The sequence below is a fragment of the Salvelinus sp. IW2-2015 genome, unplaced genomic scaffold (genome assembly GCF_002910315.2).
Source record: "Salvelinus sp. IW2-2015 unplaced genomic scaffold, ASM291031v2 Un_scaffold4059, whole genome shotgun sequence".
Taxonomy (NCBI): domain Eukaryota; kingdom Metazoa; phylum Chordata; class Actinopteri; order Salmoniformes; family Salmonidae; genus Salvelinus; species Salvelinus sp. IW2-2015.
Genome location: NW_019945331.1, coordinates 37,455 through 64,899, shown reverse-complemented (window position 1 = coordinate 64,899; position 27,445 = coordinate 37,455). Strand labels below are relative to the sequence as shown.

Sequence of the window (27,445 nt, the reverse complement as noted above, 5' to 3'; positions counted from 1 at the left end):
ACGCAGGCCGTGTCAGGCAGGAGTAGGCCAAATGGTGTACCTAACCAGGTCAAGTGTCTTGTAGCGAGTCTTATTTTATAGGTCTTCATGAGAATTTCAATTTGAGAGAACTGCTTATGTTCTGTTGCAAGCTAATACTACTGACTGTGTAACGTATTTTCTATTTTTTATTTTATTTAACTAGGCAAGTCAGTTAATTAAGAACAAATTCTTATTTACAATGACGGCCTACCCCAGCCAAACCCTAACGACGCTGGGCCAATTGTGCGCCGCCCTATGGGACTCCCAATCACGGCCGGTTGTGATGGAATCGAACAAGGGTCTGTAGTGACACCTCTTGCACTGAGATTCTGCGCCACTCATGGCACCAAATGTGGAGCTTTTTGTTAAAATAAATAGTTTTTCCCCCTCTTGTCTGATGTCATTGTGCTTACTACATGACTGAATAAGTGCTGAAGAAGAACAAATCATTGACCAATTGTGAGTAAACGTGTATTTGTTCAGTTGTCCAGCTATGTTCCTACAAATGAGTAACAGTTAATGTAACTAAGACCGCAAATACATGTGAGTGTCACATTGAATACTGTAAGAAACAAGTACATTTGAGCACTACAGTATTAATACAGTACATTATAATAACTTCAAGAAATGGATGGTTTATACTCCCACCTTGTGCTCAAAATTGTCCAAACCATTATAGGAGTGTTAATTCAACCACTGAAGCAGCCCTCAATACAGTCCCCGTCTGCTGGGGAGCACATGAAGTAGAGCTGTTGTGGATGAGGACAGGAGAACACATTCAAATGCACTGACCACAGAGTACTGTATCAAACTCAGTCTATAATATGACCCCATTGGCTGAAACTGACCTGGTCCTCCAGGTGGGAGGGACTTCCTGTGGGTAAAGACTGGAAGGTGGTGATTGTGAGCCTCCGGGTGTGACGGGGTTGGGCAGGTGGTGGGGGAGGAGCCTGGGAGTCACCACGGCTGGGACAGCTGAAAAACGAGACAAAACAACGTGGAGGTTTTCTTCAGACAAAATAACTGCCTGTTCACTATATGGACAGTTATTTAGTGGAGCTGAGCAGCAGGTTCTGTGGAAAAACCTATATAATATGGATATTTCATGCATCTTTGCAGTGCTTTCTCTGTGCTGTTGCATGTAAACAAACAGGAACTATAGTGGAACAACCTACCCATCATAGATGAGCAACCAGCGGGCCTGTGGTGTGTCTGGGTAGGCCAGACAGTAGTGCACCAGGAGCACCAGGCCAGGGTCCATGTCTGGGGGGCTCAGCAGACCCACCTCCAGGTGCAGAGGTCGCCCCTGAAGTAGACTGAGTGGTCGATGTTTCTCTGAGTAGAAGCTGCTGTAGTGCTCATCTACAGGCAGAGGTAAACATGGGGAGGGTAAGTGGTTAGTTGGCAGATACAGTATGATAAAAACCACTCCTCAGAGTCCTACATAGCTCTGCTGCTACTCCTGAAGGTTCCATTACTTATACAGTCCTACCTGTAGCGATTCGTAGCTGGACAGCCAATGAGCCCTGAGTGGGGACAGGGGTGGTGTTCCTCACCTTCCCTGGAAAACCAGGAGAAGACCTGCACTCCACCATCAACCTACACAGAGGACAAGCTCATGTTACACTATCCCATATGTACTAAAGGATTGCAAGTTCATCATCACGGTTTGAAAGCATTAGCATTCAAATGGTAACTTCTGGGAAAAATAATGAAATACATTTGCTAGTGATTTGAACCATTTGTTCTTGTAGTAAAATGGCTTTACCGGACAGGTGAGTCTTCAGACGTGGTGTTGTGTTTATGTTGTTGAACTCCAACAAGTGGACCATGGCCTGACCATCCTCCTAACCAAACAGACATGAGCAACAGGTCAAAAGAAAGAACATCAAACTATAACATACAAAATAATCATACACAAGTAATATGTTGAACAGTTTTATAAGGATGTGGAGTAGCAGTACAGTAACGTACGTATCTGTGCACTCCACAGCCATCCATGGGTACACTGTACAGGTCAGAGGTCATCCTCTGGGGAGGTGCAGGACACGTGGCTGTCCACAGGCAGAGGGGGAAGGGTGGCCGTGGGGTCCACCAGAGAGCCAGGGACCGCAAAGACAAATTGACTCCCTAATGTACACTCTGAGGGTTGACACACACACAGCCTGAGGACCTAAGACACAAATCAGCGCATTGTGTAAACTAATGAGTAGCAAAGCAGTTCGAAAACTGACATTCCCGAAATACCAAGCATGTGCACATGGTCTTGGACACGCTGGAAGACCACTTCCACTCCTCCTATCTTAGATCTTCCTCTGGGACGTGTTTTGATGTCGGCGAAACACCAAACTGCCAACTGTTATGGATTCTCCATAGCAACACCAAGACCCGTAGCTTGAGATCGAGAGACTAACCATTCACAAGGTAAGAGCAGCAACCTAAGGAGCCATCACAGTCATGGTCGGACAAGCCACATGGTGTGTGTGTGTGTGTGTGTATCGGCCTTTAAACCAGGGTCTGTATGGAGGAAACGGGACTGGTGTGACAAACCAGGTTTTTGAACTTCTACATAAGAAAGTGGATATTTGATACTGAAGTGAAACCAATTACACTGTTGTCTCCAGGATCACCTAGTAGAGGTGAGGTGCCCTCTTGTGGTTCTTTATAGTGCATGCACTGATATGAGACAACCACCACCTTTCAATAGTGGTGCAGTTCACACATACAGTAGAAATATTCAAAATGAAGACTTACCTTTCATCACTGTGTCTGGCAGATCTCCAGGGGCCCTGGGTTGGGACGATGAGGGGAAGGAATGGTTGAAGGTTGTGGATGAATGATGTGATGGTGTGAGGGGTTATGAATGGGGTTGGTGGTAGGATGGGGTGCATGGGTTGGACTCGCCACAGGAGTGTGAGCAAATCTTCCTCTTCTATAATGGTCAGAATCTAGGGGAGCTTGAGCCCCTGATGTCTTTTTGGCGTGTGTACTGGGATCATAGCTTTGGTCCTGGTTGTAGATTAACATTACAGGATGGTAGTAGTAGTAGTAGTAGTAAGGGTCAAAGGGAAAAGGTGGGATTTCAGGAGTTGTAGATTCTGGGGTTTGAGGACTGTTAGTGGCAGGAGAAGGCCGAGGTTGGGTAGTAATCTGGATAGGCATTTTGGCCTGGGCGTAGTCATATGGGAGGGCTGGTTGGTGAGAAGTCTCCATAGTGTGAGGAGCAGAGGTCTGAGATGGAGGAGTCAGAGCTCCTTTCGATGGGGCAGAAGATATATGATCAACAGGTTGGGGTAATCTGTATGGATCATAAGGCATTGAGTAGTAATAGTATGGGTGATTGTAGTAGTGTGGATAAACTGGATGGCCAGATGCTGGAGTAGAGGTTGAAGAGGATGCAGGCGGAGTAGTGGGGAGGACATTAACAGGGTTTTGTTCTTGTTGAGGGTTGCTGATGGGTGATTTGAGATGAGGGTAGTACAACAGGGGGAAGTTTGGAAAGAGAAGATGTTGGGTTGCAGCACGGGCAACAGAGGTAGAAATAGTAGACAGGCTCTGAGCTGTGTGTGAATTGGAGGGTTGTTGTTGTGGAGGCCTTTCCACTTTGATCAGGAGACGACGCAGGGGGAGAAGGGACAACTGGAGGTTGTTCGTCCATGGGTCTAGAGGGATTGTTGGTCTGGAGACCAATTCTATGTTTCTGGATCAGTGGAGGCTTGTAAGTGACAATTAAGAGTGTATTGGTAGAATGGGATCTCTGTTAAGGTGGGAGATGAGTTAGGGGAAGTGATATGTTTCAAAGGTTGAAGATGAATAAAAGGGTCATCAGGGTGATGGGATCTCTTGACTTCACCTCTGGGTGTTTGTGGGGTGTAGTAGTGAGGATAGGGTGGAGGGTGAGGCACATGAGAAACAGGAGTTCTACGGTGTGTTTGTGAACTGCTAACAGGGAGAGTAGAGGAGTGAGAGGCAGGGCTATCAGGCTGAGGGAGTTGGGTGGGTTATAGGGAGGCACTTTGGGGTGGTTGAGGTAGTAGTGTGGAAACACCGGGAAGATCGGGTTAGGGGTGTGAGGGGCAGGTGGTTCAACCTGAGGACCATTGGTGGAAGTACCCATCTTGGCACCTGGACTGGGCCCTTCAGGTGTTCCTAATGTTTTGTTCACTCAGTGTAAAACACAACATTATTAAGCAAAGAAATTGGTTTAGCAAATTTCATGTAGAAGCAAAAAGGACAGTCAAGTAGCCCTGAGTCATCATTTCCATCCCATGTCATAGCGCAATAGGAGTGCCACGGCTCACCTTTGATGTGATCCCACAGGCAGTGAAGGGTGCAGATATGAACAGCTCTCCATGTTGCCTGTCCATACTGTAGCCACACTGCAGGGCCAGCGAAAGCAGTGGTGACCATTTTCCTCTAACTGCAGGGGGAAACCAACACAGCGCACATACAGACCTGACAGTATCCCCATAGACTCATGATAGCATGATAGCAGTAGAAATATAGTTACAGAAACATTGGATTCAGTCAAAATTATGCCTCTAAATCTGTCTGTTCAGCAGCCATAGTGTACAATTGTGATAAATGATGCTATATAACTCCACACTTACCCTGGACTTGGAGCCCCTCTTTGGCTCCATGAACTTGCAGTCTGACAGTCATTCCCTGAGACGAGCAGCAGAGGGAGGAGGGGGCCAGGGCCTGAGCCTGGGACACTGGGCAGGACATCTTCACGGGGGTCCCTCTCCAGTTCAGAGGCAACACATAACTACCATCCTGTCAGCAGCACCGCAGGCCACAGGAAATAAGTGAATAATGGTGTGTGAAGAACAATAGAAAAACTTTTATGTTGACAGAATGACAGTCACAGAACAGTTTTGACCTGCCAGTCTGACAAGTTCGGAGAATGGATTGTGACTATGGACATCGAGTTACTTTTAAAGGGGAGAGGGGTGAGTGCTACTTTACCTCTTCTTGCCTGACATGACAGGCATTATAAGGTAACACAAACATCCGGTCTCGCCATGTCAACTCGACAGAGTAGCCATATTCAGAGGGTAGTTGGGCCAAGGGAACAGCAGAGGCATTCGCTAAAGGCAAGAGGACAAATGAATAGAATAGCCTAGTTGTGCATCATTCACACCCACACACCTTGTGGTCAGACTTGGGCTCCTTTAGTCCATTATTGGGCTAACTTTACTCCTTATAGTCCAAGGAGCTTACATGTTCTGTTTAAAGGCGAATTGGCTCTGGAAGCCAAAATAGTCAAATACTCCATCTAAAACGTGAAGCAATTCTCAGTTGCAGTATGTTTCTAGAAACATAAATCCCTCTACTTTCATATCACATCAAAATCATTACACAAATGAAATTACTGTACTGTTAACACAGTTGCAGCCAATAGTCTTTTTTTAGTGACGACTCAAGTTTGTGGCGTCCGTTTTCCATTTACACAAAGGTGTTCAGAGACGCAGATAGCTAATTAGCACAATAGGCCACTGTCTTCCGTATTATTCTGTACGGAAATCCGTGACACCCCATGTAGTATGATATGCTACGTTTCGTATGGTATGTATTAATTTCTAGAAAAAAATGGCTAACTTCAGCTAGGCTAGGGATTAAGGTTAAAGTTAAGTAACCTTCTGTTTTATGTAACCATACCAAACTAAAATGAGTGTCCCAGATTTACACTTACTATGTTACGTCTAGGCTGGGGAACCCTAACTCTAAAAAAGGTGTGCATCAATTTAACTTTTTGTTTTTATAAAAGGATGTCTTGCTGATATGAAAGATAAGGAAGGTCCTTATGCTTACAAAACCCTACCCCAAGCGATGTGAGTTAATGTTCAGACCGAGCGTCAGGGCTCTTTAAAAAAACTCAGCTGTATAGAAGACGCCTTCATCCAATGACTAATGTGTAACGGAACTAAGAGTCATGATCAACGGGATAGGTCACTGTCCGATTTACCCGTCTACTATCAGATGTAGGGCTCTTCTCCCTCTGACAGTGAGGGTCATAGTCTCATCTCCACATTCTACCTCTGGCTCCATTCTCATCCAGCTCTCTGCTTTTGCTATCTCACCTCGAACTCGGAGCTTTCCTGCACGCACTCCTAAAACAGACATAACATTAGCCTATTATGCATATTTTGAGAAAAGAAATACGTGGCTAGTCAAACTAAACGGGATAGGTTGAATGGTAGAATAGCCTACATGACAAACAGAGCCCACTTATAGCTTAAATTTAGTTACTGAATCTGAGTGGTAACGTTAGGCCATTTGTGAGTGGTCCTCATCGTTTCCTGTGATGGAAAACTTTCCACGATGTAAATTCAGAAATTTTCCTTGATTGCAATCGCTATTACTGTATGATTTAAATGGCAAATCTTCCGAATGCTTCTCCTCGTGTTGTTTGGCATGGTACTTGCCGTTCTTATCATTGAATACCACCATTCGTTTTCTACCCGAAAGTCGTGATCTGTTCAATTCTTCAAAGTCCTGAGATAATTTATATTTTCGCGCGTTTTCGTATGATTCACCAATTTCACCTGGCTTGGTCTCGTGGAGCTGTCTTCGCGCTGGCATTTCTACGCGGATTCTTGACTGGTTTGTTTTACGGACGTTGGTTTTTGTCGTCGGGATGTCATGAGTCAGTTTATCATTACGGGAGACACTGTCGCTTGAAAGAAGATTTTGTGTGGATTCTGTGAACTCAACAGGTGTGTACATGTATATTTTACCTGTCGAATCGTGAGCCTGACACCGAGTGATTGTTAGAATGTAAAGTAGGAGCATACCGTAACCTTTTTGTTTAAAATACATTGCCAATATGATTTTCTCAACGTGCATCAACACACTGGGACGAGGCCAAAGGGAAATGTGTATTTTGAATGCTGCGCATGCACCACATGTGTTCACGTATTCAAGTAGTCTTAATTGGCAATTCATCTCAACAATGGCATGCCGATTCCAATTATGCTTGTCATTTCTACAGGGATATATAAGTACAGGCTTGCTATATAATTTACCATAATAAAAGTCAAGTTGAAACTTAATCACAATACGTTAGAGATGACAAGCTCTCTTCTCTCCACAAGAGGGTGGCATTGCCATACAAGTCAAAGCACACATTGAATTCTCCAATCCCCCGAGGAGCCTCTTACCATTCCACCCTTACCCTGGTATGGCCAAGTAACATAATTCAGTTCCTATAACTTTGCTTTGTTATTATGGTAGGAAAATAAACCATAATCTGCTGTAGCATAAGAACATCAGCAATTGCTGAGAGGTGAACCTGGCCCTCATCAAGTTTCACCTTTGAATGTATGGGTTAGGGAACCTGCTTTTGTACCAACCCACATGACGTAATACTATAGTATACTATGGTTTAAATACTACAGTATTACTATATTTATACACTATAGTATTCACCGTAGTGTTTTAGCAGAGTAGTGTATTATTATGTATTATACTTTACTGTATTGTTTTTGTATCTTTGATATAAAAGTGGGGTCTTTCTCCTTGAGGAAACCTGCTGGACAAATACTAATATGCAAATGTTCCATAACCTGTATGTAGGTAGGACTGGAGCCTGAACAGATAGTTCAGCTCTTCTGTAACCCGTAGGGAACACAACATATGATCTATACTTGGGAAATGGGGGAGGGGAATGGTTGGGGTATATGCAAATTAAAAACTAGTGTTTTTGCAGACGCTGTAGTGCTTTGGGGGGGAATAATACTGTAGTATTTACTATAATATCCGACAGTATACTACACAATTATATAGTAAGCACTACACAATCGAAGGATACTACAGTATGTAGTATAGTATTATACAGTATACTACAAAATTCGAAAGTAAGCACTACATGATCGAGGGAACCTACAGTGTGTAGTGTAGTATACAAAACAATTATATAGTAAGTACTACATATGATCAAGGGATACTACAGTGTGGAGTATATTATTCTACAGTATACTACAACATTCTATAGTAAGCACTACACGATTGAGGGATACTACAGTGTGGAAAATAGTGTTCTATAGAACTGTATAGTAAGTACTATAGTAAACTGTAGTATTTTTGGTGTGGGAACTGCCCTGAAATGAACTTGGAATAATCTAGCAAATTTGTGCATCATTGGGATTTTATTTAGTGTTTCCTTTGTAATATCATCACTATAACCATTGCTATTGTTGTCATAGTGACACAGTGCCACCACATGACAACATCAATGTTGATCATTATCAACCGAATAGTACAGTGGCATGAATTGTACGGACAGCAGTAGGCCTAAGAGTGACAGTGAAAAACAAAAACAAATTCCACTGTACTTTCCTCTTTTATCAGGCATCTGCATACAAACTATTGTAATATTCAAGAAGGACAAGTAAGTAACAGAGGGATTTCATTGAAACTGAGCATAATGTACACTGTCTAACTGAACCACACTATTCAATAGGCTACATGAAGAGAGTGTACAGGGGGGGAGAGGGGGTTGATGGGCGAGGCAGAGTGATGACTCATATTGTGAGTTGCCTAGCTACCAACAGTCAGGAGTTGTTTTCTTTTCAACGTTTCAAAGCAAAAAATATGTATGTCTGGATTTCATTGAGAGAAAAGAGGGAGAGGGGGTGGTAAACGAGGGCTGAGCAGGAAAAGGAGGGACAAAACAGTCAGAGAATGAGGAGGAGGAGGGTAGATCATGTGCAAACTAAGTGAAATGTAGCAATGTGAGATCTAAAAAAAGAGCCACAGGGTGGAAGTGACAGAGAGGGAGTGGATCTAGAATAAAACCCTGACCAGTCACCATGGAAACGGGTGGCTCCACTAAATATCAGGATTTCTTTTGTATTGAATGTAAACAGTTGTTGGAACAACCAAAACAACTAGTGGCTACATTTCTTATCGGTTTTCTGTTACTACATTGGGCTACATGTCCCTTAAAGCTATCCCTGACAGTTGACTTTTTCTTCTTAAAAAAAACAACAACAGACTGCTTTAACACGTGAAAAAAATACTATAGTATTCTATGGTATAAATACTATAATATTCACTGTAGTGTTTTTGCGGACTTTACTGTAGTATTCACTGTAGTGTTTTTGGAGTATTTACTGTAGTACACTGTAGTATTTATTATTATTATTAAATATATTTTTTGTACCTTTATTTAACAAGATAAGCCAGTTAAGAACAAATTCTTATTTACAATGATGGCCTACTGGGGAATAGTGGCCTTGTTCAGGTGGCAGTGCCACAGTGCCACAGTGCCACAGGCAGTGCCACAGTGCCACAGTAGGCAGTGTCGTTCTGCCTACTGGGGCAGAACGACAGATTTTTACCTTGTCAGCTCAGGGATTCAATCCAGTTAACTATAGTATAAATACTGTAGTAAAAGAAAATGGTAGTATAAACTGGTTATTTATGTAGTGCTTTTGCGGATTGTAGTATACAGTAGTATTTACTGTAGTATTTTTGCGGCCTGTAGTATGTATTGTAGTGTTTTTGCAGACTGTAGTATACTGTAGTATTTACTGTAGTGTTTTTGCAGACATTACTGTAGTATTTAGCTTACTATAGTGTTTTTGTTTTATTATTTTAGACGTGGAGGCTTTTTCCTTCAGGAAACCTACTGGAGAAATACTAAAAGATCACATTTTCCATAACCTTTAGATAGTAGGACTGGGGTCTGAACGGATAGCTCAGAGCTTCTACTCTTTTCTATAACCTGTAGGTAACACAATATTGTACGTGGTCTATACTTGGCATGTAGGTTTCTCACTTATTTTTTGCAGGCATTACTGTAATATTTACTACAGTGTTTTTTGGGGGGGATAATATTGAGTATTTACTATAGTATTCTACAGTACACTTCAACATTATATAGTAAGTACTACACATTATCGAGGGATACTACAGTTATAGTATAGTGTTCTACAGTATAATACAGTTTACTATAATTCTATAGTAAGTACTGTACTATTCTATAGGAAACTGTAGTATTTTTTTAATCGTGGGGAGCATTGAGAAACCCCAAACGAATCTAAAGGAACCACAGACTGCCATAGTTTTGCCGTTACAGGCCTCAACTGATCACTGTTCCTATGATCCCCAGGGAAATCAGAGTGTTATGCAAAAGTAGATATAATCTCATGAAACCAAAATGATAATGACAGAGCAATTCAAATGTCATTCTAATTCTGGTCACGTATAGGGTAACACAAATCACAGGATGTCCATGTACTCTGCATAATGATATCATTTAGTTTCGAGGCTTACATAAAATCACATTGATGTATATGTACTAGGACCTAGTCCAACTCTACCTGTTTCTGGCTGACCTATGATGACACCTGGCTGACCTGAATGTTGCTCCACCTTAATTAGGCTCATACGTCTCTTACTTTGGCTGGCTCTCCAGTGGCTTACCAGGTTCACCACATAATCACAGACCCCTACTACTTTACACTTTCCTCTTGAATTTTTCAGCCAGAATTGTGTCCCTGGGATCTCTAATGGAGGGAGTGACCAGATTTAGCAGCCCTCACTACACTAATATGGGTGGTAGCTGCACCTGGGCTGTTTCAAGGGGCTTGATCTTGCTTGTGAATTACTTGTGCATTACAGAGAATAATGTATGTGGAAGGAGCATGCCACAACATGGAGATCATGGGAGTAGCATCCTTCAACTGGCAGCAATGTTCCCTCTAAGCTGTGAGCACGTGTGCGGGCGTGCAGCTCCTTGGGACTGCCATGCAGAAGAAATATCAGCGTGCAGAGAAGCACGAGATTAAACTTCACTCAACTTTCTAGAGTTTCCCCCCTTAGTTAACACTATAACACTATACATTAGCTGCTACTGTAGGCTGAAAGACAGAACAGCTATTACCATGTTAAAATGTTATGTGATGCATTTTCTCCATTGATTTTGATGGTAGGCCACTCTGGTAGGCCTACATTATGATCAGATAGCCACAGTAGCCTACTTGACCACTGTTAGAACTAACTTAAAGCGGGTACATCGTCAGTGTTCACAGTAAACGCTGAGAACAAATTCTGAAAACAGAATTTTCAAGTTTGCGTTCAACATACCCAAAATTTGCTCTGTGATGAAAAAAAATGAGAGGGAACATTGACTGGCAGGCATAGAATTAGACGGTCCATTTGCTCCAGGTGCTATTCCCTGTAGGATAGGGAGCTCCTTTCACCTTCCACTGTGTGTGTTTGTGTGGCTATGACATTAATCTGAGGGCCAGAAGGGTGTGATCGTGTGTGTGTGTGTTACAACGGCACTATGACGTCAGTGTGTACCTTACCTGTATAGGAAACCAGTCAAGCGACAAGTGGGAGTGAAGGGATGAGTGAGGGATGAGTATCCCAATAGCCTCATCCCAGTTAGTCAACAGTGGGTAGGGAGAGAGTTTCAACACACTGTTTTTGATACAGGCTATTATCTGTTCTGACTCATTAAACAGTTTTCTTTAAAATTACCCAGCAAATCCCCTACATAGCCTAGCTGTCTTTCTAATTGTAAACCTAGCAATCAGACATCCAGGACAGTCATGTTGCTGTAGACAGACTCAGACAGGCAGAGACCGGGGAGAATAACACAGTTAACCACAGCAGATCATTTTACCATTGTAAAGCGATGTGCTTATGGTCACGCTTACTCCCCTTGGCATGTGGACACTGGGACTGTTTCACACAGCCGTGTGGAAATACTCTGTCAGTGAGCGGCCCTGGGAGCTCCTCAGCGTTGAGTCACAAGCGGCATGGTCTTTCTCAACGCTCCCAGAAGTAACCCACGCATTCTAACTTCTCATCCCACGCAAGGCAAGGCAAGGCGAGCCACAGCCACGCTGTAGACCCACCTTGGATCTGCCTTGAATATGAAGGAGCGAACACGTTCTTAATAGTGTACATACAACACTTCAAACAATATCACAACTGTTCCAGTCTGCCTTTAGGGCACGTGTCAAACTCATTCCACAGAGGGCCGAGTGGCTGCAGGTTTTCACTCCACCTGATTGATTAATTAAGGTCACTGATTAGTAAGGAACTCCCCTCGCCTGGTTGTCTAGGTCTTAATTGAAAAGATAAAAACAAACCGGCAGACACCTGGCCCTCCATGGAATGAGTTTGACACCCCTGCTTTATGGGCTCTGGTTTTTCCCGTTTTGATTAAGGAAGGGAAACGAAGGGCTGATTGTTGATGAAACGATCCCATTGGTACTCTCAAAAGCTACACAGGCATGTTATTTGTTAATTTCACTGGGGCCCTGCCCAGCTCGGGACCAGCTTCCATAGGCAGACAGAGGCAGCAGGGATATATAGTAGGCCACACTGTACCCAAGCTAGCTTACCTCACCTGTCAGGTAGGTGGGGTCGATACACCCTGGGAAGAGGCAGGCTAGACAACATTTCTATATTCCCATGCCTTTTTCTATATTTGAGGCCCAGTATTTGAGTTGCCTGTCCCCCTAGGGGCTAGGGTGTATCCTATTGGCTTTGTGACAGTCACAGCCTTAGTGTTTCGTGTGGGGAGTCTGCAGTACATCTTTAGAGGTTACTCCGCATTCCTTGACTTTGACCCAAGTGAGGAATGCTGTTTGTGGAACCGTATCCACCAATAACCCAGTATGTGATGTGCCCGGTGGATAATACTTTGAGGTCTGAGAGTCACTTGGCCAAACATGTCTGAAACCCTATCATTACCCTGTGACATCACCTGAGGCTGCTGAAGCACTCTGTATGTAGCACATTACCTCAGCAGAGGTCAATAGAAGTAGGTTTCTTTCACCCTACTTATATTGGCAGACTATTGTCCTAGATAGTGCACTATATCTATCAATCAAGTGTGAATATAAGTTGTACTTGTGGGAAACTGGTTTCTCTCACTCGTTCTCATGCAAACACACAATCTCTCTCTTTCTCTCTCTCAGGCTATGACTTGCACTTGTTATCTCCTCCTCTCCCTCCCTCCCAACCAACTACATTCCTTCATCCTGACTATCCTCCCGGAGAGAGAGCTTTGGAGGGGGAATGGAGAAAGTGGGTGGGGATCAGGCAGAAACACTACACCCACCACGTCAGTGTGTGGAGATACAACAGCAACAATGTGGTCGCTCTGGCTACTACTGAGTCTCCATGGCAGCAGGGATTTGAATTCATGACAATATTTGGGGAGTTCCCCAAACATCAGTGGGTGAGTCAGTGTGCTTCCTCTGAGTACTCATGTATATAATGGCCTAAATAGACAGAGTGACAAAGACATAGCTAGAACATGAAAAACAAATACTCCACCACAAAGTTGTTGAAATAGTGGCTTTTGGGTAATTGCATGCATGTGAGACACATAGGCGGAAATCCCAGGGGGGACGGGGGGGACACGACCCCCCCATCCTGGGAAAAATATGATTTGTCCCCCCCCAATATATCACTGTAAACATAACTATGTAATTTCAATAATATTAATAATACGCAATGAAAGCACTTGTGCTGATTCTAGACACTTAATAGCGCGTTTTTAAGTTTCACAAGATTGCGACCCCCCCGCCCTTTGCCCCACAATGATTTGATCCACTGCCAGTTCTTTAGCTTGCAAGGTAATAGAGGGTTCGTATCTACTGTCCGAAAGGCACTCAGTGTACGTAACTGACGTGAGGTAATCCAGTCAATCGCGCCATAGCAATGTATATATTTTTTTAATGTTGCAGGGTTCACACACTAGCTGAATTTGCAGAGCTAGCGCACAAACTAAAGCAAACATTAACTATCAAGCTAGCTAGTACCTATTCCATTTATGTGGCGTCGTCAAAGATGGAATATTTGCTATCGTGAGTTTATTCCAAGATTAGCATGCAGCTGTAGTGCTTCKAAGTCCCCGTGATAAGGTTAGCGATAAACTGAAGTCCAAACTGAACAGAACTACACTCTCTTATACCATTGTCTTAAATATATTAAATGGTCTCGTTGCAAAAGCAAAATTGTCGCTAGTGAATATATTTTTTTTTCTCCACCTTTAACCAGGTAGCAAAGATTATAGCAAACACCACAGAAACGGAATTGGTGCTCGCTAGCTTTGCAAATTCAGCTATTGTTGGAAGCCTGCCAATATGAAACAAACTAGGTTAAAATTTCAAAACGTTGCAGCATGTGTTGTGTAAATGTGTGTGTGTGCAGCTAGACCGGTCAGCCAGCCAGCCAGCCAGCCAGGTAGAAAAATGTCAGAAAAAAGACGGACATCAGAGTATTTTTCAGGACACCAAAACACAAAGTAAGAACTCTAGTAGCCTAATATCTCAAAGACCAGTTGATAAAATGTTCATAAGAAAGAAGTGAAATGCTAATGGAATGTTTCACAATGATGTCATTAGGCAGAGCAGGCAACAGATGGCACACAGACAGCAGAGCTGTGGACAGATAGGCAGGGACAGACTGGCAGGGACAGACTGGCAGAGACAGGGAGTCTCAGGTAAGTTTGTTGAGTCTTTGTTTGGCAACATTATGAAAGGTTCTCCATTTTTTTTACTTGTAAAATAGGGACATAATTGGAAAATGCCATGGATACCCCAGCTCTCAACTTAAACTGGTGACTAAACTAAGATTTGTTTAAGGCAATGGTATTGCTGTTGTGATTAATTGTGTAGTTTTGGGACCGGTAGTTAGGAGTACAGCAAACACCTTATTTCTTTCTAGGAGACAGACTGAGTCAGTGAGGGTGGTGAAAGGGAAAGAGCCAAGGAGAGAGACTTCAGGGACAGTGTCACAGCCACGGCAGGACCAGGTGTCACCTTGTTGCCAGCAGCACCAGTATAGGGGACAGTGGCAGCGATCGTCCAGTTACCTCAGTGATGACACAGAACAATATCAGCCACACCACAATTTATAGAACGCAAACTCTTGCAAACAGAGTGTTGACGTTTCAAGAGAGAGGAACACTGCACTGATAAGGACACTGCTATAACTATTATTATTAGTAGTATTATAATGATTTAAACAAGTTGGGACAACCTTCAGTTAACTACTTACCTAACAATTATCCAGTAGTAGTGATTATGGTCCCTCAATATACATTTAACATATTAAAAATAGTCTATGTGTTACAGCACTACTTTTGGTGTCCCCCTCAGGAATTGCTCCTGAGAAATGTCATGTTTGTCCTCCAAGGTTGATATCAGATTTTGCCCCTGGTGAGACAGAGAGAAGAGGGGAGAAAAAGGAGTGAGAGATTTGGTGGGGTGTGGACTCGGAAAAGAGGGAGGGAAGTGGGTGGAGGTGTGGTTGTGAGTGTTTGTGCGTTCCTTGGGCGAGGGCTGAGTCTGACATTTGGAACGTAGAGAGCAGAAGGAATTGGGCTTCAACAGAAAGGCTCCATCAAAAAGTAAGTTGAATATTTGTGTTTCTTTCCAGATTCCAACTCTTTGACATGCTCTTCGTGTGTTTTTAAATGATATAGCCTATATAATAGCCCATAATAGCTATATGCCTGCCTTCTATTTTAATTACTCTCAAGACTAATAAATTGCACACAGTCAGTAGGGGCGTGAATTAATTAGAATTGTAGATAGCACGTTCTTTTTAATGCAAATGATACTGGTAGTTTATTCCTTGCCAGTAAGTTCAGTGTGGGCGTGTTCAGTAATTGATCAGGTAGCTGGTTCTGAAACAACATTACAAGGTGAAATCCAATGCACTGCAATTCTGAAACTTTAAGTATAACTTAGTTAAAGTATATAGTACACGCTTTAGCCCATGAAACCTATCCTGTAATTTCTGGTAGGTATGAGTGCATGATGGAACTATGCTCCATCCTAGAAGGCAGGAAGTTTGTCATGAATTCAGTGTTTACTCTCTGTGACTCTGGCAAACTACTGAGGTTGGATAGGGTGTACTTTTTATTTCTTACATAACAGACAGGTAAACTTCCTTCAGCGCTGTCAGTCAGACAGTCAGAGGTTTAAATTGTCTAAGACTAGCTCGAGTTCCCTCTTATTTGTCTCTTCAGCACTTAGATGAGAAGCTCTCATATAGAAATTACACAGACATTTTTTGTGTACTCAAATATTTACACACAGTTGAGCTAACTAGAAGTATTGTTCCCAATTACATTCATTTTGAAGTGTACATGTTGGTGTAAACAACTTGGGGTGGGTCAGTGTTGATGTAGATCACATGTTTGGACCCAACCCAGACCAGCCCTTTATCCCAGAGAGGTTCTCTGCATTCCAGACTGGCTCTCGCCGTACTCTCTCCACACCACAGATCCCAAGCCGCTCTATTGCCAGTAGTAGGGGTGGGAAGGAACTCTAAAGTGTATCCGTGAGTTGTTCTCACAATAAGATTGTATTTAGGAAGAACAGCAATCTTGCCTTCTTCTCTCTGACAATGGCCATTCAAACAGTCATTCAGCTTTTTTGTATTGTTTATGATCTTTACTGAAGATAATAAATAAAATAATGGCAATTGTAATTGGTGAATTGAGATTGTTTTCAATATTTTGAGTTGAGTTGCCTAGCTAATCTGAATTGGTTAAGGCAGGGTTCCAAAGTGGGTCATTCAACCCACTATGCTTTGCAGTGGGTTGCAGCCAGATCTCAAATATATATATAAAAATGTGTATATTATTATTATATATATATATATATATATAATATATTATATATATAACCAACTTTTAACAAAATATATATATTTATATTTAACATAAATTGTTATATATGAATATTACAACAACAACAGATGTAAAAATAAAACAAAATGTCAAGGGATCTGTGGAGTAAGTTTAGGGGTTGTAATACAACAAATGCAATATTATTCATCTACAATATGTTCTTAACTCCGGCAACATGGGCTGGGAAGCTCACATGGATATTGGTATCCCACACTTTACATAAATGCAGTGTAATTTAATCTTTAAAACTGAAAAAGTTCTCTCTCTGCCACATCTAACCTGAGTGTGTGTGTCTGATTATGGGGGGGGGGGGGGGGGGGGGGGGGGGGGGGGGGGGGGGGGGCGGGGGGCGGGGGGGGGGGGGGGGGGGGGGGGGGGGGGGGGGGGGGGGGGGGCGGGGGGGGGGGTGAGGGGGGTAAGTACATGATGAATTTACTACACCAAAAGGGTTCCCGCCATGAAGTTGAGGACTTGGTTATAGGTGTGTGTATATGTTTATTTGGGGGAGGTGGGGCAGGCAGGGGAGTAGGTATTTTGTGCAGTTATTTTAAGGAGTGGCGGTTTGTTGCAAGCTGCAAACAAGTTACAACTCATCTCCTGCTGACATTTCCCTCTTTATCCCTCTGATTTTCTCGCTCTCTGTTTCCCAGGCCTATTACTACCTGGCTTGACCAATCACTATGTCCTATCTCAAATCTCTTCCTCTGAATCCTTTAGATTCATTTTGTATCACGCCTCCCTCCATTTCTGTTAGTGTGTGTGGCTATAACCCATCAGGAGTTATAAAGCCGCACCCCGAGGGGGTGCAGACTCAGACCTTCCATCATTAATGACTGCCTGTTTCAAAGTGCTGAAGCCAAGCTTCACAGTGCAGCCTTTGTCAACATCCATATCTAATAATATTTAATAATACAAATACATGAGATTTAAAGCAACTTTCAAGAAACCCAAGGACACTGTACAGCAAGAGTACAAAACAATAGAGTATCTGATTCCTGTCACTCATGTTAAGCCCTGTGACAGTGTCTGTGTCCCCCAGTCTCCCTTTGTTTGATATGGTATAGAACGAGGAAGTGTTCGACCAACTTTTAACAAAATATATATATTTTCTCCCTCTCCCTTGTTCTGTCTTTCTCTCAGTCATCATGTTGGTTCTTCTAGCCGGAATCTTCCTCCTTCACCTCACCAGCATCATCCTCCTCCTAGTGGCAACTATCGACAATGTAAGTAATCCCCCACTTAGCTCTCTTCATGTTGACATAGCCCTGTGGAGCTACACATGAGTGCACATCTCTTTCACTATGTCTGTGGGGTGTTGAATCAAAAGATGAAAGCATGCTATGTTAGCCCTCATTGGCTCAGGCCTTTGGTGCTGTTCTGTCAGTGTTCCACTTTGGTATTCTGGACTACATTTCTGAGCTCACTCTCACCCCTGAAAGAAGATAGGTGACAAACAGGTTGGCCAGTGTTTCATCACTCTGAGTGTGTGTGTGTGTGTACCTGTGCTTTATCGTCAACAATGTGGCTGCATATACATGCTCTTGTTCGTGTGTGGGATTCCAGTGAGTGTTAAAAGGACTGTTGTAGTGAGAGGAGCATACCTGGCTGCTGTGGTATGCTGCTACGTTCTACCGATGTACATTCAACCCATTGACTGTTATCCCTGTGCCTGGACATCCAAATGCATGTTAGAACACAACACATGAACCTGTGGATGTCCATTGACTATCTCTCCTCTCTGTCCTGTCCAGGCCTGGTGGATGACAAAAACCGTGTCCACTGATGTGTGGGCCAGGTGGATACTGACCAATGGAACCTGGAGCTCCAACGATCTCCCCGGCCACTACCATCAAGGTAAGCCTGGGCCATACTGAACCGCTGGGCTAAAATGTAAGGAAACATTCTCTGTGGAAAAAAAACAGCACTGCAGGGAATTAGCATTGCTCCTGGATATACAGTATATGTAAATATCATCCTACATGTGAATTAGTGTCTCATGTCACCCCAAGATATACATTTTTGCAGCACAGAAACAGGAACAGTGTAGTTTCTCCAGGATGTGGGTTTACTGAGCTGGATGTTTGGTTGAATTCAGGGTAGAGCTCCATAACAACTGTCAGACTAAGCCTGTCATCTAACCTGTCTCTGTGTGTCTGTTCGTGTGAAGCATGATTGATCAGTAAGCACTCTATTGCCCAACGAGGGAGAACAATGCCATTTTCTCATAGAGGAAACTGAACAGAGGGTGTGGCAGGATCGGAGACAGGGTTGGGGCTGGTGGGGAGGTTCAGATTTGCTTAAAAGTGCATTACAAATACATTGAGTCTGTGTGTAGACCTTTAGTGAATGTGTGGTCAAAAGTATGTATGTATGTAGCAATGTTGTATCTCTCATAAAGTGTTTTATTTGATTGCTGAGAAACCCTTTTACAACCTATGAAATGAACTCGTCTTAAATCCTCTCATAAATATTCCTTAGCACACAATTTTCCAGATTAAAATACTTTCATTGTGTCTCTAAAAAACAGAACTGCCCCTTTCACCTCTGCATTCCAGAGTGTGACACAACACTATTTTGTTAACATGGTGTTAATTTCTGGGTGTGTCTGTTCTGTAAATAGTCCTTACTCAGTGTCTGTCTCTGTCTCCCTCTACAGAATACCTCCAGGCAGTACAGGCTAGCTCCATTCTGGCCTGCATATTCTCTTCCCTTGGCCTGTTTGTGTTTGTGGGACAACTCTTCACTCTGTCCAAGGGACAGAGATTCACCTTCTCTGGCATCTTCCAGCTCCTAGCCTGTAAGTATTGCCCTAAACACTTTCAATCTTCAACCTGTTAAACAACTAGTTCTGTCTTTGCTTGACCTTTGTCCCTCCCTCCCTCCAGGCCTGTGCATCATGATCGCTGCCTCCATCTACACAGACATCTTTCACAATAATGAATCGGATGGTTGGTATGGCCACTCCTTCATTCTGGCCTGGATCTCCTTTGCGTTCACCTTCATCTCCAGTATAATCTACTTTGTCCTGCGAAAGAAGACCGCAAACTAGAAGCAGAAGACTAGCCCAAACCCAAGGGACAGGCTCAATATCTTACGATCTGATCGTTTTTTGTACAATTAGGTATGGATATGAGTGTGGGATACAAAAGGGGAGAGTTGTTATCCACATATTTTCTGGCTTGAATTTTGATTCATGTATCTCTTTTGGTTCCCACTGAAGTGTCTAAACATATGGATTTACATTGTAATAACTTACCTGTCCTGCCCACATAGCTATAACTTACCTGTCCTGCCCACATAGCTATAACTTACCTGTCCTGCCCACATAGCTATAACTTACCTGTCTGCCCACATAGCTATAACTTACCTGGTCCTGCCCACATAGCTATAACTTACCTGTACTGCCCACATAGCTATAACTTACCTGTCCTGCCCACATAGCTATAACTTACCGTGTCCTGCCCCACATAGCTATAAACTTACCTGTCCTGCCCACAATAGCATAACTTACCTGTACTGCCCACATAGCTATAACTTACCTGTCTGCCCACATAGCTATAACTTACCTGTCCTGCCCACATAGCTATAACTTACCTGTCCTGCCCACATAGTATAACTTACCTGTCCTGCCCACATAGCTATAACTTACCTGTCCTGCCCACATAGCTATAACTTACCTGTCCTGCCCACATAGCTATTAAACTTACCTGTCCTGCCCACATAGCTATAACTTACCTGTCCTGCCACATAGCTATAACTTACCTGTCCTGCCCACATAGCTATAACTTACCTGTCCTGCCCACATAGTCTATTAACTTACCTGTCCTGCCCACATAGCTATAACTTACCTGTCCTGCCCACCATAGCTATAACTTACCTGTCCTGCCCACATAGCTATAACTTACCTGTCCTGCCCACATAGCTATACTTACCTGTCCTGCCCACATAGCTATAACTTACCTGTCCTGCCCACATAGTTTATAACTACCTGTCCTGCCATAGTTATAACTTACCTGTCCTGCCCACATAGCTATAACTTACCTGTCCTGCCACATAGCTATAACTTACCTGTCCTGCCCACATAGCTATAACTTACCTGTACTGCCCACATAGCTATAACTTACCTGGTCCTGCCCACATAGTATAACTTACCTGTCCTGCCCACATAGCTATAACTTACCTGTCCTGCCCACATAGCTATAACTTACCTGTACTGCCCACATAGCTATAACTTACCTGGTCCTGCCCACATAGTTATAACTTACCTGTTTACTGCCCACATAGCTATAACTTACCTGTCCTGCCCACATAGCTATAACTTACCTGTCCTGCCCACATAGCTATAACTTACCTGTCCTGCCCACATAGCTATAAACTTACCTGTCCTGCCACATAGTTATAACTTACCTGTTTCCTGCCCACATAGCTATAACTTACCTGTCCTGCCCACATAGCTATAACTTACCTGTCCTGCCCACATAGCTATAACTTACCTGTCCTGCCCACATATTACCAAGTCCATGTTTAGTTTTCAATATAACGTGGGACAACATTTTCAAAGTTAATGAAACTTTTATAGCCCTCATTATATTTGTTGAAGGTATAGGGGAGTCAGAGTATAGACCGACAGTATCTCATTATTTCAGAATCATAGTCCTGAACTATTCTTGCTTACATTTGATTTATTTCTCAATTAGGCTCATAATAAAACAATGCCAAAACTCTCAAAACCAAATAGAAGAATGAATTGACTAGAGTGCCGCAAACAGAATCCAATTTCGGAAACTGTCAACGATCATTACCCCGTTTGACTTACAGCCCTACTATAGTGTGCTGAATAAGACAAAGAATATAATGTATTTGCCAATGTCCATACATGGAACATTAGTACTAACCTCACTGCTAACTGGACCCCTCCCCTTTTTAGTTATGTAATTATTTTTGCCAATTATTTTATGCTTTGTACCATTAGTCTTATAGTGTAGATTAACATCCATTTGTCTGAATCAACCTATCCCCCAGACACACCCATGGACTGACAGACAAACCAACAGACGGATAGATCTTGAGTGCCTTGAAATCTGACAGAGCATATTTGCTCGCTGCACATTGAGATATATGTGTAAATATGAACATGTTTGGTTCCACATTATGCTTTGTATGTCTAATGCAATTTTATTTTTGTTACTATTTCTTATCAGTATGATAATGATAATAATTTGTAATTAAACCTGATTTAAATGAAATTTCTCCTGTCATTGCTAAACAATTCAATATGAATCATAATCGGTGAAGGAGGACAGATTGCAGGAAGATGAATGATACCTAGTCACTGGTAGAGGGACACCACAGTGAAACTAACAGAAGGCATACTAGTCTGTGAATGAAATCACTCTGCACATTTTCACCAAGTTTTATTGACAGCATGCATACAAGTAGACCGAGAGCTTCAGACTACTTCACACTGATTTGCTCTGTCAAAATCCAAATGCATGTTGGCTCATAGGTAAGTATCACACACATACAGTCAAAGTGGGCTGTACTCCTCATCTGAGTACTCCCTCCCCTCTTCCTCCATCTCTCTGCCCCTGTCCTCTGAGTAGTACTGGGGGGTGTAACTGTGGACGGAGAGGGGCAGAGAGATGGAGGGAGAGGGGAGGGAGTGGCGGTGATAGGGGGACAGGGGAGCAGGGTGGGACGGGGGAGGTGGGAAGTATTCAGGGTGGGGGAGTGTGTAGCAGTGGGGGAGGGAGAGGGAGTGGGTGAGTGGACGGGGTGATGAGGTTGGGGGTGGTGAAGGGGAGTCATAGTAGGGTGACAGGGGTGAGAGTTCTGGGGATGGTGGGGACATGCAGGGGTGAGGGGGCGGAGGGCAGTAGTAGGGGGCCGGGGGTAGCAGGGGCTCTATGTCAGGGAATCGAGGGGGGTACAGGCGGGCTTTGCGCCTCCGCTCCATTACAGTCTTCTTGGTGTAGTTGTTGAGGGTGGAGACTCCTGACAACATGCAGCAGGTAAAGGCCAGCCATGCCACACTAAGACAGAAAAATGGTGTGTTAATCTGAACCCATGTGTGCAAGCCTACTGTTGCAAACATATTCCATACCCTTATCTTACTAAAACAATTGCTACAAGGCACATGCAATATTGCAATAATCTATTTGAGATGTACAGAGGTCTTTAACAGGAGCCCAGGCCTCATGAGAGTCCTTGAGATATCTCTCTTATTTAAAGGGGAAAATGTAAACACTTAAGCCCACTTGCTCTTGGAGACCAAAGAATCAGGAGAACACACTGAAGATCAGAGAATAAGTAGTGGTACTGTAGTAAACAGTGTGTGTGCGTGCAGACTCACTAAAAGCCCCAGGAGTAGCCATAGCTGTGTGGTTTGAAGTCCTCTGGACCCATAGAGGCAGTAGTCTGAAACACCTGCATGAACATCATGTGAGCCACCATTCCCAGTAACCCTAAGAGAATAAAACAGAGATTCAATGGCAGACATTGAAAGCTTTTATGTGGATTCCATCAGAGAGACATTTTTATTTCTCATACAAGCACTGATTTCGCTAATAGCTTTATTAAAGAAAGTTTTACTTGCAATGACTGTGATGTGTGGTTGTCTTATCTACCTTAGTTGGGACACACTGATTGTAAGTTGCTCTGCATAAGAGCTTCTGCTATATCAGGGTTTCCCAAACTCAGTTCTGGGGCCATCCCCCAGATGCACGTTTTGGTTTTTGCCCTAGCACTACACTGCTGATTCAAATAATCAAAGCTTGATGACTAGTTGGTTATTTGAATCAGCTGTAGTGACGACGACTCAGAACCGAGTTTGGGAAACCCTGTGCTAATTGATCAAAAAAGATAGAATCTAAATTAAAATGTGTACCTCCTAATATAGTGAAGACTGCAGAGTAGGCATTGAGGAGCTGTCCCCAGATCTGTGAGGGCCAAAAGGCATCCAGACACAACTGAAGAGACAGCAGCACACAGCTGATACACAGCAGCCCAACATACATGAGCTCCATTGACACCGACAACCACAACATTCCTGCAGGGGGAGAGAGGACGATTACAGTACAACTATGTCATGACTGTGCAATGTGTACCAACATACAATCTTGACACTGCAGAATKATTTACCTTTTTCACCTCCTGGAGTTAAAGAAAGAAAACTGCGACACTTTTCCTCTAAAAAAGAAAAGACAWAGCTATTTCATTAATAAAATCATGATCCTCCATCAGACAAGGTACATTTCTGTGTGGGACAGATTARGTACATAGTATCAGGAATAGTGGTCCTTGAGAAAACCTTTCTACCCAATGGGCACYCCACGTCCTTTCAACTTGGATAAAAGGGTAATATTTGGTTTAGACAACCTATATTCACCGATTCAAAAAGACAGCCAAATGTTTTTCCAATGTGTTATCACTGTGCTTTCAACCATCTAAAAGCACAACCAAATGTCTGATTTTTGGTTTATTTGTACTACAGATTGTGTTATCACTGTGTTTCATCTAACAGCAGAACCAAATGACCTGGATTGCAGTTAAATTACATTAAAAGGTAGGTTTAACAGAGAAAATGAAATGTAACCATACTTTATAAGTCATATATCATCACTAATACTTTTTAGGCCTGTATAGCATCTGCAAAGTCATCAACAGCTTTTGTTTCAATTCAACCAAAAGATAGACAACACATACAGTGGAGGCCTAGGGTTTCAAGCTTTGGTTGATTTGAAATGTAATCTTCCAAGTTAATCATTAACATGTTGGATTCACGTCTCCATCTAAACCAACACTTTAAGTTAAAGAACAGGACTAAATAAGTGCATTTAAAGTTTTATTGAATTAGATTTAGTCCTATTCTTTCATTTAGATATTTGGTTAAGATGGAGACTTGAATCCAACATATAAATGATTAATTTGGAGACAAATTAGCTCTATCAAGTCTTCTCCAGCCCCAGCTTTAGGGTGTTGAGTCCAGTCAAGGCGGGGGGTTGAATAATATAAACCTTTCTCTCTACCTGGTCATGATCCATAATTGAGTCATGCTGTTAGAATCTAAATCCCCCTGAACAGAGCACCGTTAATAATCCTCTTTATAGAGTGCAAGAGCTCACACACACACACACACACGCATGTACACACACACACACACACTCCACCGTACCTGGACTCTCATTGCATTTAATCTCACCAGTGATTTTCATTTTGATCCTCGCTTCCCATTGTTACATTACTGTGTGACTGCAACTCCCCCACTTTGAACCCACTATATTCAACTCTTGTGAACAATCCTAGAGGTATTAAAGTTCCAACCATCKATTTTCACCCCCCAAAGTCTCACCCCAGGCGTCAGTGTAGATGTTCTCCTCACAGCTCATCCACATGCCTGCATGGAAGGCAGGGAAGACGAAGCGGTCATCKCCCGTCTCCCAGGAGAACTGGATGGAGGTGYAGTTATGCGAGACCCCGGGCACAGGTATGCATTTGGTCAGTTTYTTGGCKGAYCAGAGGGGCTTGGGGACCTTCTGACRGCCCTCACACCAGTAGGACGACAAGAGGGCCATGGCCCCCAGGACCAGAYACACTAGCGTCTGGAAGAAGGTGAGCTTGGGGGACCGCACCCTGGACAGAAACGACATGATGAAGGGAGAGAGAGGGAACCTGGGGTGGGAGGAGGTGTTAGAGAGGGGGAGAAGAGAGGAAGAAAGAGAGAAGTTGTATTTTAAACAGCAGGTCAAACACTCCCTCAGTCTCTACTATATAATGACAAAGGGAGACGGGGCCACTTCAGACACAGAGACTCTGTCAGAGCGCTTAACATGACAGGAATCAGATATGGACGTCGACAAAGGCTGCAATGTGAGGCTCGACTCCAGATCTCTTTTAAACAGTGTTAAGATAGTTGAGAGAGAGTTGAGAGAGAGCATACGGAAAATATAAAGTATTCAGAGGAATTGACAACCCAACTGAAAGAAAACAATCTAATCCCCCAATGTCTTTCCTTGCTTGGACAACCCTCACCCCACTTTATTTTGACCTCCACACATAATTGGAAGAGGAAGTGTAAACTCTAACATAGCCTATTAGCTACAAAGGTAACTCCAAACACATTTTCAATAAGAGCAGCTGTTTAGCTGGTTAAACAAAGGTTAGCCATGTGTTGGGAAACACTTATGTCGGAGTCAAGAAAGCTTACCAGCAGCCAGCAGCACTTTCCGTACTGGTAGCTTATTCGTAGGTGCTTTTTCAAAGCCTGTGAGAGACTCCAGTAAGTGTAATACCAAATACAGTATAAACTCTGTTTACAGTGCATTCGGAAAGTATTCAGACCCCTTGACCCCTTGATGTTACATTACAGCCTTATTCTAAAATGCAGGTAGCCTAGTGGTTAGAGCGTTGTGCCAATAACCGAAAGGTTGCTGGATCAAAAAAAAAAAAAATATCAAAAAAATATATATATTTCACCTTTATTTAACTAGGTATGCCAGTTGAGAACAAGTTCTCATTTACAACTGCGACCTGGCCAAGATAAAGAAAAGCAGTGCGACACAAACAACACAGAGTTACACATGGGATAAACAAACGTACAGTCAGTAACACACTAGAAAAAATCTATGTATAGTGTGTGCAAATGAGGTAAGATTAGGCAATAAATAGGCCGTAGTGGCGAAGTAATTACAATTTAGAAATTAAACACTGGAGTGATAGATGTGCAGAAGATGAATGTGCAAGTAGAGATAATGGGGTGCAAAGAAGCAAAACATTTTATAAAATAAATAACAATATGGGGATGAGGTAGTTGAATCCCCAAGCTGACAAGGTAAAAATCTGTCGTTCTGCCACTGAACAAGGCAGTTCACCCACTGTTCTCCGGTAGGCCGTTATTGTAAATAAGAATTTGTTTTCAACTGACTTTCCTAGTTAAATAAAGGTAAAAAAAAACATTTAAATACCCCAAAATGACAAAGCGAAAACAGGTTCGCAAATTTATAAAACATAAAAAACAGAAATACCTTATTTACATAAGTATTCAGACCCTTTGCTATGAGACTTGAAATTGAGCTCAGGTGCATCCTGTTCCAATTGATCATCCTTGAGATGTTTCTACAACTTGATTGGAATCCACCTGTGGTAAATTCAATTGATTGGACATGATTTGGAAAGGCACACAACTGTCTACAGTATATAAGGTCCCACAGTTGACAGTGCATGTAGAGAAAGAACCAAGCCATGAGGTCGAAGGAATTGTTCGTAGAGCTCCAAGACAGGATTGTGTTGAGGCACAGATCTGGGGAAGGGTACCAAAAAATGTCTGCAGCATTGAAGGTCCCCAAGAACAAAGTGGCCTCCAACGTTCTTAAATGGAAGAAAGTTTTGAACCACCAAGACTCTTACTAGAGCTGGCCGCCCGGCCAAAATGAGCAATCGGGGGAGAAGGGCCTTGGTCAGGGAGGTGACCAAGAACCCGATGGTCACTCAGAGAGCTCCAGAGTTCCTCTGTGGAGATGGGAGAACCTTCCAGAAGGACAACCATCTCTGCAGCCCTCCACCAATCATTTATGGTAGTTGGCCAGACGGAAGCCACTCCTCGATTAAGAAGCACATGAACTCACGGGTCCTGAGTTTGCCAAAACGGCAAACTAAAGGACCCTCAGACCCCTGAGAAGCAACATTCTCTGCTCTGATGGGAACCAACGATTGCAAATCTTTGGCCTGGAATGCAGCGACATCTGGAGGAAA

General features: G+C 43.0%; 2 protein-coding genes and 2 long non-coding RNA genes across 5 annotated transcripts; 1 reads left to right on the top strand and 3 right to left on the bottom strand.

Moving 5' to 3' along the window:
* Window positions 1-13,116: 13,116 nt before the first annotated feature.
* On the top strand, window positions 13,117-20,128 carry LOC112076811 (epithelial membrane protein 2-like). Of its 2 annotated transcripts, none has more exons than XM_024143478.2 (5): window positions 13,117-13,228; window positions 17,837-17,919; window positions 18,448-18,550; window positions 19,353-19,493; window positions 19,582-20,128. In XM_024143478.2, the coding sequence occupies exons 2-5, from the start codon at window positions 17,842-17,844 to the stop codon at window positions 19,743-19,745; spliced, it is 486 nt and encodes a 161-aa protein (XP_023999246.1). In that variant the 5' UTR covers window positions 13,117-13,228; window positions 17,837-17,841; the 3' UTR covers window positions 19,746-20,128. The 2 variants fall into 2 exon arrangements, with proteins under 2 accessions (XP_023999246.1, XP_070297569.1); XM_070441468.1 differs by lacking the exon at window positions 13,117-13,228 and adding an exon at window positions 15,348-15,406.
* Window positions 19,948-20,296, bottom strand: LOC139026178 (uncharacterized). The gene is made up of 2 exons (XR_011477920.1): window positions 20,263-20,296; window positions 19,948-20,036 (listed from the first exon to the last, which is right to left on the bottom strand). It is a non-coding gene; the product is annotated as an uncharacterized lncRNA (long non-coding RNA).
* A 542-nt stretch (window positions 20,297-20,838) lies between these two features.
* LOC112076812 (uncharacterized) lies at window positions 20,839-21,928 on the bottom strand. Its single transcript, XR_011477921.1, has 2 exons — window positions 20,992-21,928; window positions 20,839-20,932 (listed from the first exon to the last, which is right to left on the bottom strand). It is a non-coding gene; the product is annotated as an uncharacterized lncRNA (long non-coding RNA).
* Window positions 21,929-22,223: 295 nt separating this feature from the next.
* On the bottom strand, window positions 22,224-25,344 carry LOC139026177 (germ cell-specific gene 1-like protein). Its single transcript, XM_070441467.1, has 5 exons — window positions 25,047-25,344; window positions 23,837-23,884; window positions 23,583-23,744; window positions 23,049-23,160; window positions 22,224-22,728 (listed from the first exon to the last, which is right to left on the bottom strand). Exons 1-5 carry the CDS (start codon window positions 25,342-25,344, stop codon window positions 22,224-22,226), a joined length of 1,125 nt encoding a protein of 374 aa, XP_070297568.1.
* Between the last annotated feature and the right edge of the window lie 2,101 nt (window positions 25,345-27,445).

Excerpts from the sequence above, each read along its gene's own strand:
- LOC112076811 (XM_024143478.2), top strand. The coding sequence starts at position 17,842 with ATGTTGGTTCTTCTAGCCGGAATCTTCCTCCTTCACCTCACCAGCATC. Across the intron at positions 17,920-18,447 it reads TAGTGGCAACTATCGACAAT|GCCTGGTGGATGACAAAAAC; the intron begins GTAAGTAATCCC and ends TGTCCTGTCCAG. Across the intron at positions 19,494-19,581 it reads CATCTTCCAGCTCCTAGCCT|GCCTGTGCATCATGATCGCT; the intron begins GTAAGTATTGCC and ends CCCTCCCTCCAG.